The sequence below is a fragment of the Mya arenaria genome, chromosome 2 (assembly GCF_026914265.1).
Source record: "Mya arenaria isolate MELC-2E11 chromosome 2, ASM2691426v1".
Lineage (NCBI taxonomy): Eukaryota > Metazoa > Mollusca > Bivalvia > Myida > Myidae > Mya > Mya arenaria.
This window is the reverse complement of record NC_069123.1, coordinates 44379560-44393987: the sequence shown is the minus strand read 5'-3', so window position 1 is coordinate 44393987 and position 14428 is coordinate 44379560. Positions and strand designations below refer to the sequence as shown.

The following is a 14428-nucleotide window of genomic DNA, read 5'->3' as shown; positions in this document are numbered from 1 at the left end:
GCATTTTTAAAATCTGACCGCTTTGGCACCATATTTGGATTATATTTACGCTGCACATGAAGTGAATGAAAAGCGATCTCCGTACATTCGTTGTTAACATACAATTCGATTATACACATTGAATTTCATGTTTACATAAAATATAATTTGCACTTAACTTAAACATTAAAGCAGAGTAAAGATACTCAATCTGTCTAAAATAATAATCGTTGTTTGTAAACCAGGTAATAAATAGTATGATTAACTCGATTTTCTTTTTACCGAAAAGAAATTTTCTTCAGCGTAAATTGTCCTCTTAGACTAAGGGGCGCAACTACTGATTTTCCAAAATGTGATCATCAATTTATGGTCTGTTTAGCACCAATATGGCAAGAATTTGTCCACTTGATGTTTTCTTTCAATAAATATAAGTACTTTAAGTTCAGCATGTGCCAATTAGTTATATATTTAGGAGGGAAAAACACGTAAACATACCGTGTAACAATTGACGAAAAATCTGTCCGGGTGAGCTGCTCGACAGCAAAAGATACGTCATGGACATCCGCTCGTCTGGGCATACATAATATTACAAATGTCTCAAATATAAAAGTAACTAAACCTGATACTTCTTATCAAACAGGACTATTTCAACAAACATATATACTGTATAGCTAACTGTACATAGCTTAATATAGCTAGGCTTAATACAAAGGGCTTGTCAGCCTATTAGACGACTCGAGGTTTGTCACGTGATTAAAATCATAATTAAATAAATTATTTTTAGGTTCGAAGTCATGGGTCTCTACATGATTTGAAGTTAAGTTACTTAGTTAGTGATAAATGACGCTGTGTGCGTTTAAAAATTAATGACAACGTTGCAATTCAGAATCTGACGTCAATCTAGTAGTCGGTCAAACAAATTTGTCATGTAAATTTTGGAAGTGTAGAAATGGAACGGATAACCAAAAAATGTTCACATTTGTAGATCCAAGATGACGGAAGTCCACGTCCCATATCAATGTATCTCGTAACGTACCAGTATAGCGATATTTGACGTCTCGAGTTTCAGACGTCTTTCTAGACTCTTTCCACATGCACGTTGTGTTTGCGCATGCGCAGTACAGCTGTCGTCGCCATCTTGTTTGTTATGCTCGGCTCTTCGTAGCGAACAACGAGAAAAACACGCTGTTTTGCTGATAGTTGCCGATCGGTATGCATTTTGTTTTAGTTCAATTTGTTATGTAGTTATTTAAGTTGATTACAATACAATAATTTGTGCTTAATATGTTCAGGTAGAACAAAACGCTGTCAAGTTCCATATTCTTTGTATCGGAAGGGTTCGGAAAACGGAAGGTTACGACGTCAGAATATTTAAAAAAAATCAATTGCACGAAACTGTTAACAGTGAAAAGCAACAATACAGTGTTCTATTTTAAAGTTTATTTCCTTAATGGCAAAAATATGCATTCTGTTTAAATAATGTTTTTATACGAAATTATCAAAATTAGTGTTTTGAGACGGTCCCCGTCGTCTTTAACAGTGTTGGTTTATCACGTGACTGCATAATGAGTAGTAGAAAACTGTTTATAATAGCGAAATTCAAATTTATATATATGTAAAAACTGGTTCTTTGCATTATATATAATATATATATTTACATATATAATAATGAAAAAATATTTAAATGTGTGCTAATTTTTAAAAATAAATATAGATTATGGTTAAAAATGGTCTGGTGTTTTAGAATCTATCTTTTGACAAGCTTTTGCAAGTGTAATTTGGATATTAAGATATTGGCACATTAATTGATATTTAAAGAGTTTCAAAGAGTACTTGGAACTTAGAATGGATTTTCTCGTTTAGGTGCATTTCACTGCTTTCGTCTGGAAATATAAACTGTATGCTCTCTGAACCCGCGGCCGCATTATCCGCAGATCTAAGCTCATCTTTAATGTTTAAGCATCCAGAGAGCCATTTGTTCAGATTTGTTCAGAACCAAATTGTTGTTGACATTTAAACGTAAAATATTTAATGATGTGAAGTATCCATTAATCTATCAGAGCAGTTAAGGTTTAAAAGTTAACAATGATGATGTAAATAACGTTGTTATCTTTTACAAAGTTATGAACAATCGGCCCTGGTATGTTTGCATTTGAATCCACCCGATCAGATTAATATCAGTTTATTCTATACTACAACTTATACTTAATACTTAATAAAAAAATTGTGAACAAAACCGACACGAACAATGATGCCTGAAAATGTAAATATCATATTAACTAATTATTATGCAGTCTTGCATTGTCATGTATAGCGATCATCCGATTATCAATTATAATCGAAAATTGATTGGTTGGGCCTGTTTTCAGAGACAGTCGATTGTTTTTGGTCCTAATCAACCATTGTCGGAGATTTGTTTTTCTTCATTCCTCTCATTATTTGCTTTGGTTTAATTTCAGCCAATTTTCTCCTTTGAGTTCGTTTATACACATTTGGAAATGTCAGTTGTCAACGCTAACAATATAAAATATATATATATATATATATATATATATATATATATATATATATATATATATATATATATAATATATTGGTTGAAGCAACAACAACACTAAATAACTTCAAACATACACATAATTATGAATTATGTGTTATTGTACAAAATTAAAACTACAATTAGGGTTACCGATTACCAACAAAAGTCATTTAAACCTGTTTTATTATCTTTCAAAATGATCATGTCTATTGAGGCTTGGTGAACACATGCACAGCCAATCGTGAAGGGTGCTTATAGTTTTTATTAAACTCATTCTTTTAACTGTACATTACTTTCGTTATAATCTTTAAATATTGTCCCAAAGAAGTTGAGAAAAATAAATATCCCCAACTAATCATTTTGTCCATTGCACAGTTTTACTTAATGAATCCATTCTAACCAGTTTCATAAAGCCTTGACATCCCTTCCACCTTTTGAAACAAATATTCCTTTATTTTCTATCCGAAGACTGTGAAAAAAATATTAAACTGAACCAATACTGCTTAATTTTCTACAAAAATATTGAAATGAGAGTCAGCATAACCAAAAATACCATTTTTAGCTTTTAGCACCGCAAACGTGTGGCATGCTTCGTACGGAGTACTGCTTAAAAATCCCCTCATACCACACAACAAAAAGTGGTCAGCCCTTATTTATAGTTGTAATTCTTTGTAATGACATTTAAAACAATGTTTCTTTTTCTCAACGGTAGGTAACCTATTTAGTCATCTAAAATGTTTTCAGTGGATCAACAGTGCTTATAAAAGTTGGTGTACATAAAATCTGACACTAAAAGAAAGTTTCAAAAACAATGGAGTTCTGTATTGTATTAAAATGTTTAGTACATGTATATATACATTGCTTAAACAGTCCGTTGTAAAATGATATCGTTTTGTGTTTGATTTTTATGATGACTCATTTTATTACTGTCAACTTTATGCATTTCCTGGAAGTATTTTTTTCATATATTTAGTATATGTTAACCATCAATACATGATGGTGCAAATGTGTATTCCCTACAAACGCGTGTTTTGATCAAATACGAGATAAGTTGGCCTTCGTGGCCAGTGTATTGATCGGAGTGTTTGCGTGGTTGCCAGTCTATTCATGCACGGTACACAGTTTACCGCTGAACTGGGTCAGTCGGCTAAAAATAGACCGTCGGCTGCAAGAAAGTTCGGATTATATCGCGAAAACCTCGAACTTTCAAATTTTAAGTTTATCAAGGATATTGAAAAAAACATCACCACTACTTCTTTCAACGAAACCACATGACGTGTGCAATCAAAATATTGTGGAACAACATAATGATTTAAGGCAGCCATAATTCCAATTCTATCGGCGTACACATTTTCTGAACAAATATTTTAAACAAAGTTAAAAAATGAAACTAAACTGGCGTTCTTATTATATTTAACCGATACAGTAGTGTTTTGTTTTATATTAACTTTGCATATACGATTAGGCCTATGGAAGTTTCGAAAAGGTACGTTAGTCAAACATATACACCTATGTGAAAGGCATATTTAATTGTAATAACAAACATATACCAGTCGGTGTACGTGCGATATTAATACGTTTTAATAAATGTAAACATGTGAAACGCGTGCGAATCTCTGTATCTGAAATAGTGTCGCCATATTTCTAAAATTTCGTCACAATACACCATGACATACGGACGACGCGTATAATTCACATGTGTTATACACATAGATTTTTTTTTTTTCTGTCGAAGAGCTAAGAGACAACGCTCCTAAAATGATTAAAAGAGTCCTACTGAAGTTAAGTTCTCTAGATGCATATTCATTTCGCCCATCATTCGAAAGAATAATCGATTGAACAATCAACAATAACGTTGAGAACTCCCCCATCAAATTACTCTGCTCACTGCTCAAATATTGGGCGCCCATGCGCATGCGTTAATGTGAACAGAGTCCATTTAATATTATTTTACCTAGTTTTTTCTAACTCTTTTACGCTTATTTATGTTGCTGAGGTGCTTAAAAGTGATAAATGAACAAATGTGCATAATAAGGTGTAAATATGGCACTTATGTTATACACATGTCTAGTGGATACGCTGAAAATACCCCATCCTTATATCAGCGATTTTAAAACCATTTGGAATGCAATGACCTTGCAATACATAACCTTGCAATATGAAAATCATAAGTCCACCTACTTGTATGTTTCCCCAATGAAATTATAACCCCCTTGCCAAGAAATTGAAGCTACAATTGTATAAATGTCGTATATAATATATATAATTTAATGCGTTCGTGGATTCTTTCCAGTTATAAAATGTTGATTGCCCTGGATTTTGTCCGTAATGAAGTTTGACTGACTTTGTATTATGAACTGTATACAATAGTAGAGGTGACTTAATTTGTTGCAGATACGACTGTAAATCGCTCTCTTACAACATGTTTTTTTTTGTAAATTTGCATACAGGTCGCTCAAAATTGGCGGCATCGCTAGATATTTAGTTTGATAGATGAGTCATATGCGTTTAACATGGTATGCCTTTGACTGTAGCTACATGCGACTTCAGAAACGCGGAAAAGCCCGAAAGTACACATAGCAGTTCGAAATTGTCCGATTCGAAATTGTCCGATTTATGATTAAAAAAACAACGTTATAATTTCCTGTAAATTCATGTTCATAATTATTCTAAATATCATCACAGACTGCGCGCGCAACTCTTACATTAATCGTGCGCAGTAAAATCTGCCGATAAAGCACCGCGTCTACATATTGACGAGTGTTTACATCGTGGTCGAGTGCATTCTCTCATCTGGCTATACTGAATGGTATCTACCGCCGGCCTGTTCACTGTATTGACGTGATTTGAATGCGTCATTTAATTAATTTGCCGATTGCGTTTAGTTTCAGTCGCGGTCCATCGCCTTCAGTCCTGGCATCTGTCCAACGTCCGCCATGGATGATATAGACGAGGGGATTGGCTCAAACGATAGCTCGACAGGCTGTGTTGCTATGACAAACATCTTGCAAGATCTCAAACATATAAATGGCCAAACTGTTTTAAAAGATCATAATGGAGGTGATATATGCGAGAGAGATTTTGAGAAAAATGGTACTGAAATCGGAGGGGATGACGGTGGCAGTGTCAAACACGAAATGAATGGCATTGTTAAAGAAGGAGAATATAGTATTGAAAATGATGACATTAAAGGTATTGAAGACTATGTAGATAATATCAATGAAAACAGCGAAGAGAAGGGCATGGTCATGGGAAAAGAAAAAGAGAAAAATGATCAGGACGAAAATGACACTGAAAAAGAAGCAGAAATGAAATACAATCAGTCACCCCCTTCTAATGACTCAGCTGCTGCTGATTTAGCAACTAACATAGAAGATGACATTGAAGAAAATGATGATAGTTTAACTAAATCACCTGAAAATAATGGCCTCACTATTGAAAAATCTGAACAAAAGTTGTACACTGGTGATGAAAGTAAAGCTGATATTCATGAACTGATAGGTCATTCTTCTGGGGACTGTGATCAAAAGAAGTGCAGCAATGACAGTAGTGATGAACCTAGTGAAACTAAAGAAAACTTAACAGATGATAAAGATAATGAAGACACTGAATTAAGAAAAGAAAATGAATGTTCACCATCAAAGTCAAATGTATCAGAAGCAGATGATGGGCACAAATCACCATTTGTATTAAATGAGGGCGTAAGAAACTCTTTAAAAGGTCTAGTTGCAAAAGTGAAGTCATTTGAAAAATTGAAAGATAATTCTAACATAGAGATGGAAAAGAAGTCTAAGATTGATGAAGTGGACAATGCAGGTAAAACTTGAAAATAAACTGTATACATGTATGTTTATACAATTACTATTATGAAAATAAACTTGATATGTCTAAAACTGTAAGAAATATTCCAACAGCGTACTTAATTTATATTTCACAAAATGAAAATGTTGACAGTTGTGCAGGTAGGTACAGAATGACTGTGGTTAAAAAGCAACTTTGTATAGTGTAGATTTATTTTGGACCTTTTGTATTTGAATTTTATTGTATTATTAATGTGTGATTTACATTTCCTGTTAAAAAATGCTGATTAACCAGAACCATATTTCAGATTTGATAACTGAATCACAGCCAACATTGGAAACTGTTTCACAAGATTCAAATGCTGAGAATGAAGATGATCTCTTAAAGGATGATGAAGAAGGAATAAGTATGGAGATAGCATCTGATGATGACCTACTTCTAGTTCTTTCACCTGATGAAAAAAACAGCAGTAAAGAGGATAGACAGTCTGATAATGTGGAAACCAAAAACACACTTGAAGAAGAAAACAATCAAACATCACAAGAAATTGATCAGAAAGTCCAATCAGGCGATGATGTCAATGATGTGATAAATATATCAGATTCTGCAATAGTTGATACATTGGAATCAGATGTAAAAAAGAATGAAAATATCAACAAAATAGGAGGAGATAAGAATGTCACATCAGCTGAAACATCAGAGGTTCTGAAAAACAATGAGAATAAAATGGAGGAGGAAATGGAAACTGATGAAACAGAAAATGTGAAAGAATTTGATCACGGTACAGAAGAAATGGCAATTGATCATGAACAAACTAACTGTACACAAGAAAATGGGCTTAATCAGGAGAATGAAGATAGTTTAGATGATGTTCAGATAATTGAAGATGATCCTGACACAACTGATCAAACCAAGACAACATTTGAGAAACCAGAAGATGATAAGTCTAAAGAAATTCAGGAAGTGACAAGTGACATGGAAAAAGAAATAAGTAAAAACCATGCTGTAAGTACTGAAAATAATGAAGAACAGCGCAGTGGTATAGAGAATAATAAAGTACAGTTACAAGAAGAAGCAGATGATGACATTATTTTTGAAGGTGAAAGTAAAGAAAGAGTATTAGAAAGCAAAATAACAACACAGGCCTCAATTGATAAAGATTCAAACATTGAGGAAAAGCCAAATGAAACTTGTGATAAAGTTGTAGAAGACTCTGTAGGAAAAGAGATTGATACAAAAACCAATGAGGGTGCTATTCCAGAGATTAAGTCTGAAAAAGATAATGTCAGTAATAATGTTGAAGAGGACGATGAAGATGATGATGTTATTTTTGAAAAAGAAGTTAAGCCAGATACCAGTCATAAATCTTTTTCTATCTCTTCAGACAAGTCTAGTCAGGAATGTGACAATTCATCTCAGACTACAGAAAAAGAGAGTAAAGGTGTTGTGAATAACCACAAAAAGGACACCTTAGAAAGTGATACAATGTGCAATAATTCTAAAGACTCAAACGATAGGAAAAGACCTTTAAGTTTCCCGGAACAAACGGAACATTCACCAAAGAGATCTAAATTGGATAACTCACCAAAAAAGAAGCGATTTGACTTAAATGGATTGATAAATAAATTGGGGTCTCGGGCTGAACCAGTAGAGGTTGTTGATTCAGACAACGAAGAAACTGACACTGCTCCAGAGATGGATGAATGTGATAAAGAAAAGCCAAAGGATAAATACATCACCATCTCTGAAAAGGTAATTATACATTAAATCATGCATTTCTAAACCTTAAACACATCGGTAGTGATTGGGAAGAATAAATATTTATACCATATTCATTTCTTGATGTCATGTTATTTTATACCAGAAAGCAAAGCCTTGAAACACCCATTTACCATTTCAATTAATTATTGTGTTCATATTAGAGCACCATTACAAACTTAAAAAAGATCTTTCACTGACCATAATGATAGTGTAACCCATAAGATTGTATACAAGCCATGCACTAACCTTTGTGCATTTCACTCAGACTGCTAAGCTGATAAATGTTTTGTCGCACTGGGGTTGTGGTGAGACCAAGCTAATAACATGCGTCACAAAAATTAATTTCTGTTCCAATATATCTTCTTTTTGAAAAGAGAAGAACGCATTCATACACAGTATAAAATCAGCAGTTTCAGTTTGATGGAGACGTCATGCACACGAATGGTATGTGCCACATTGTGAATGCAATGTGGACAAAGTATGGGGTGACTGTTTACAGACGTCCCTGGGTGCCAACGGCCCCCGGTTTGAGCTTAACATTCAGAAAATTAATGTATTATTTTGATATGGATTGTAGTGTTGAAATTATTGATGATAATCAGAACAAAATGTTCTTTTGATCGATCAAAATTGAAAAACGATCGATGATCTATTAATAATCATATATTTTCATCTTTTTCAAACACTTCACTGTTTGCATTTTGTCTTCATTATTTCAAACTACAAATTCATTGTGCATCACTTCAGCTGTCTGTTTTTGTTTTTTCTGTCACCTAGCATTGATCAATTTGTTTGAAACAAGTTGAATTTAAGAGGAAAAAATTTCTTTTTAGATGAAGTTTTTAAAGACAGGAAATGGGTCAAATGGTATATAAACCAAAGGGATACAGAGATATATTATGACAAAATCAGTATTGATGGGCGCCATTTCAAACATTTTCTACCGAATTTCTCCTATAGTCGATCAACGTACAACACAGGATGAATTACATTCTGGCACTGTTCATGACTTAAAATATACTACGATACCTACAAAAAACATTTGAATGAAAAGATCTTAAATTTTGAGAATGTCATTCTCACCTTCTGTAAATTTAAACATCGATTTTCCTACATCATTGGGAAAAATATTTTTATGTACAAGCACGAAATGCTGAGGTTTTAAGTGTAAAAATGATATTTAGTCGCAACATTTAATATTAAAAAAAATCTCACCTAAAAAATCAATGTTTTTTTTTTGGCAGTTAAATGAGAAACAAACAGAAACCTTTTTGCGACCTGACTCAGCCAAACTCTTTTGCCCAATACGCATGACGTTAACTGTTAACATCAATAAAATTAATAAATGGGATATATAAAAAGAACTTGCCTTTAATCAATTTGGTTTTAAGTTGTATCTAATGTGTACTTCGCCTATTAATATATATATAGATATGTTGAATAAAATACGTTTAAATCAATCAATTTGAGAGAACAAATATAAAATATATTGTATAATTAAAGCAAATAAAATGCCAAATAAAGATATACATTCAAACAGAAGTATAACATGTCCTTTTTAGAAAGTCAGTACTTCTAAGGGTATTCCCTTTTCCCACAATTGATGATATATATTGAAAATAATTGAAAACAAAAGTGTTTCTATGCCCCTGCAAAAAATAAGCAATGTAGGGGAGGTAATACAGCCTAGAAAAGAGATGTTATTAAATTATGCCCATATGTATGGCCTCCCTTGAAAACAAAATAAATGTATGGCCTCCCTTGAAAACAACTATATGTTCTGCTGCAAAAAAAGGTCTATGTGTGCACACAGCAGTTAATTCTATACACATGAAGAGAATTGGATTCGGCATGGTGCTAGCTATGAATTTATTTTCATCCCAATTTTTTCTTAGGATTGTAAGTTTTCAGAAAAGCCTCCTTAATTCACACAAATGACAATCTAACCTTTCAATCAAGCCTTTAAAAATGCTAAACACTGGTAGACTAGTAGAAAAGGATATCCATTTTTTGGACACAGACACTCTCAACAATTATGCATTTGCTTTGGATTTTGTTAATAGTAAAACAAGGGAGATAATGGCTGAATGTGAAAGTTTGTATCATTTGCTTCCCTTTCACTGTTAAACAGGCAAATGCCTACTCATGTTTTGCTAGGGGGAGGGAATAAAAAGTATAATTCATGAATTATACATAGTTTCATTCTTCAAAATCATTTAAAAATGGTACAATCATGCATTTCTCTTTTTTTTAGTGTGTTTATTTTAAAAAACAACATCAAGAAAGATTAATGCTAACATGTATGTCTGTACATGTTGCCTCCCTTTAACTGTTAACCATAAAATTTCATAGGGAGTCCATTACGAATGGATAAATTGAATTTGTTTGAAGTATTTTTGCCTATAGTATTAAGTAATATGGTAATAATTGTGCTCACAATTTCTTTTTAGATTAAATAAAAAATATGTCTGGTATCATTGCTGAAAAATTCCGTAATTTCTTTTGGGGATTTTAATAATATTTTTTCAACCATCCGTGAAGGACTGTGGTCGCATTTTGATATGAAAATACACAGCTTGACCGACTGAATCTTGCTGTTGATGTTGAAAGGTTATGTGCACACAAATAAGAATATTGTTGTAGACGCAGATGTTTTTTAATGCAAACAAAAACATCTCAGTCAGTTTGATTATTTTTTGGTTTCCAAATAGAGTTGTCAACATATTTGATCCAAGCAAAAGTTGGACGGTACTTAGGCGTAGATGGGGTTGCCTGAACCAAACGTATCAATTTCTATGGCCTTAAAAGATAATAGTTTGTAAAAAAAAAGTTATAAAAAGCCTTGATAGCATCTGGTTTCTGCTTGTGTGTACTGGAAGAAACAAGGAACAAAATGGCCATGACCTAATAAGATTTTAGCATGCGGATTGCATCTTATATAATATTGAGTTTGAATAACATATAGGATATGGTACATTAAGATGCTTGAAATATTCCTTTGTTGATTTACAATATTGGTCATGAGCTTGATCCTAGATGAAAATTTGTTTGCGTCTTGAGCAAAAAAAATTGCATGGCTACATTAGATGACACAGATAGAGTTGTACCTCAACATATTTGATCCAAGCAAAAGTTGGATGTTACTTAGGCGTAGATAGGGTTGCCTGAACCAAACGTATCAATTTCTATGGCCTTAAAAGATAATAGTTTGTAAAAAAAGTTATAAAAAGCCTTGATAGCATCTGGTTACTGCTTGTGTGTACTGGAAGAAACAAGGAACAAAATGGCCATGACCTAATAAGATTTTAGCATGCTGATTGCAGTTTATATAATATTGAGTTTGAATAACATATAGGATATATGGTACATTAAGATGCTTGAAATATTCCTTTGTTGATATTCAATATTGGTCATGAGGTTGGTCTTAGATGAAAATTTGTTTGCGTCTTGAGTAAAAAAAAAAATGAATGGCTACATAAGATGACACAAACGAGAACCAAACTTTTAAGCAATTTTAAAGCCACCGCCAACCTGAAATAGACCAAAACAACATTAAAAGGGACTTTGCAGAAATTTAGAGAAGAAAAACTGTTTTCTTTTTCATTTCATTTATGCGAAAAATAAAATATTTATGCAAGCAGGGTATTTTATTTTATATGTAATTGCAATTCAAACATATGCACACATGCTCTGATTCCTCTGAATGAGTAGCCAAAATTGATCAAAGTTCCTATTCACAGTGTATTCATGCTTCTACATTTTGTATTGTCAAGAAACAATGCCCCTCCCAGCTCTCAACAAGAACAAACTTCACACTCGTACATTGGTAACAGAAACATTTACAAACTGAAATAAAAATTAATGTGTTAATGATACACAACAAACAACTACGTCCTATATTTTCATCATAATTGTTATAATAAAAAACGCTATTATTTTATAACTTTGATGTGTACTACACCCTGCTTGCTAGTTGAATGATTTACCAAATCAGCTTCTCACTAAATACGTGTTTTTCCTTGAGGAAAATGTAAATGTTTATATAACCAATAGCACTGCCTTATAGAACCTTATCATTTCTGATTTATAATAAATTTATTTTGCTGAATTTTATGAACATTATTGAAACAGAAATTGGCAGATATTCATTTCAACCGAATTTTATAAACGCTAGCCTAACCTTTTGGTGCAAAATAGAGCCTTTCTCTGTCATGTTTTGAATATTTTTAATAATAGAGCTCTAATTTGAATTTTTGATGATGTTTTATTGTTAAAACAAGCATTTTGTTCACATTTCACACAGAATAAAAAAAATGATATCTGACCCTAAAAAACATGAATGAGTCCCTTTAATGTTATTTAAAAGCACTGAAAAATGAAAGCAAGCTATGACAATCATTATTGTGAGCCACAGAAGTCCTTATAAAACTTAAAATATTAAAACTTCCCCACCCAGGAGTTGGATGCCTTAGTAAGGGAGAAGGTGAAGGTGTACATGACGTCCCGACAAGACGTGCTTGTGACGAAACTCAGTGCCAAAGTCAAGGAGCTTCAAACAAACAACGACCTCTGGAAGCGACAGGTCAAGGACTTACAGATCAAGGTTAATGATGTAACCATTCTTCAGCAGAAACAGGAGAAAAGGAAAGCTGCGACAGCGGCACACAGGGTAGGCATGCAAGGGTACCTTGAGCCATGGTTACGATCAATCTCAAGTCTTGAGTTCATATTTTCAGACTCAAATTTGTAAATCTTTATTTCATTGTAAATTTCCTTCTAGCAAAGCATTGATGGTACTCTTAGCTAAATTATATAACTATTTGAATGTTTTTCTATTATTTACAAGAAATGGATTAAAACTGTTTTTTTGTTCCTTCTTAAAAATTGGCTTAAAAACACAGACTTGAGACTGTTCATAAACATGGGCTCTGGTATAATGTTATGCTTCACTGCTATTGTGGTGTAAGTACATTCTTTCTGGTGCCATCTTTTTTTAATGGTTTATTCTCGGTCATAATTAAATTGAATTTGAAACAAATAGACTAGGTTTATTTAAATTTATAATTTAATTTTTATGTTATCCCTCAATTTTCTTGCATCTCGTGAGTTTGGACTGTCAGCCATTATTATTTCAAATGAAATAATCATTAATTAAAAAAGCTAAAAATAATGAATTTTATTTATTTTATGATTATTAATTTCTTCCAAACTCCTTCCTTTAAAGGAATGTCATTGGTGCATCATTTTCTCAAAAGATTTATGATTATTAGTTGACACATGTTTCCCTAGCAACCGCGGTTTTCGTCCCGATTGATTTAGACTAGATTCATAGTCTGTGTTTAAAACTTAACCAATCGATTAAAAATACAAGAATGAATCTTCAATTTTTTCTTTATGTTCCATTAAGATTCCATGTTAGAAAAACAAACTAGTATTAAAAGTTAGTTGTACGTAATTGTTGCACATCATTTCAATACTGTACTTTCATTATGATGTCATGTGCATGATGTCAAATGTTGTATTCAAAATACACAATACATGGTCTCACCTGTAAACATGTATCTAACACAAAATGATCATCATGAAATGTTTTAGTATTGATTCCTGAAATTTCATTTAATTCAAATACACAATGAAATAATAAAAGCAAATTTAATGTTTGTCGTAACTCCGAACGCCCCAAATCAGGTGAGGTGACTCTTATGATTATGATCTAGTGTATACTCAAGTTCAAAGTGTAATTAGGATTATTGTTGTGGAATTTTGTTCATTCAAATTGGAATTACTTTGACAGGATTATTGTTTTTAGTATTTATTTTTTTTCTTGAGCATTAAACATTTATACATGAATAATAAAATGATGGACACAAAGTGTTTTCTGCCTTCTTTCAAACTTAGAATTTAATTTTGATTGCTTTTATATATGCTTTAAAGTTTTTCAGGTGTAAATAAAATTGAGTCAAGTAACCACTTTTATATATGTCAACATGGCTTTTTCTAAGAATCAAATATTTGTATATTTCAGAATATTACAACGCGCAATGTGGCAGTCCAAGTTGAGGATGGCAAGGTTGGTAAAATAGCAAAGAATTCTAAGAGTTTAGAATGTTTGCGAAAGCTTTTATTTTAGCATTGTAGCACTGTGAATTTTGTACTTGGGTGAATAATGATTGAAATTCATTTTAATGTATTTTTTAAGAAATAATTCATTCAAAATCAATGATATTTAAATGATTTTGTTCTTGAATTTTCAGGTAATTTTGAAGAAGAAAAAAATAATTTGTGCAATTATTTTTAACATTTATCCCAAGTATAAATATTTGTATGGAATGACATTATATCATACTG

General features: G+C 32.4%; 1 protein-coding gene across 2 annotated transcripts in view; it reads left to right on the top strand.

Moving 5' to 3' along the window:
• Positions 1-1060: 1060 nt before the first annotated feature.
• Positions 1061-14428, top strand: part of LOC128203104 (activating transcription factor 7-interacting protein 1-like) — a 29825-nt gene continuing 16457 nt past the window's right edge. For both annotated transcript variants that reach the window (XM_052904391.1, XM_052904382.1), the window contains exons 1-5: positions 1061-1189; positions 5404-6334; positions 6627-8071; positions 12537-12749; positions 14106-14150. In XM_052904391.1, coding sequence (XP_052760351.1) covers positions 5455-6334; positions 6627-8071; positions 12537-12749; positions 14106-14150 — 2583 coding nt within the window. In that variant the 5' untranslated portion in view covers positions 1061-1189; positions 5404-5454. The remainder of the gene's footprint in view (positions 1190-5403; positions 6335-6626; positions 8072-12536; positions 12750-14105; positions 14151-14428) is intronic.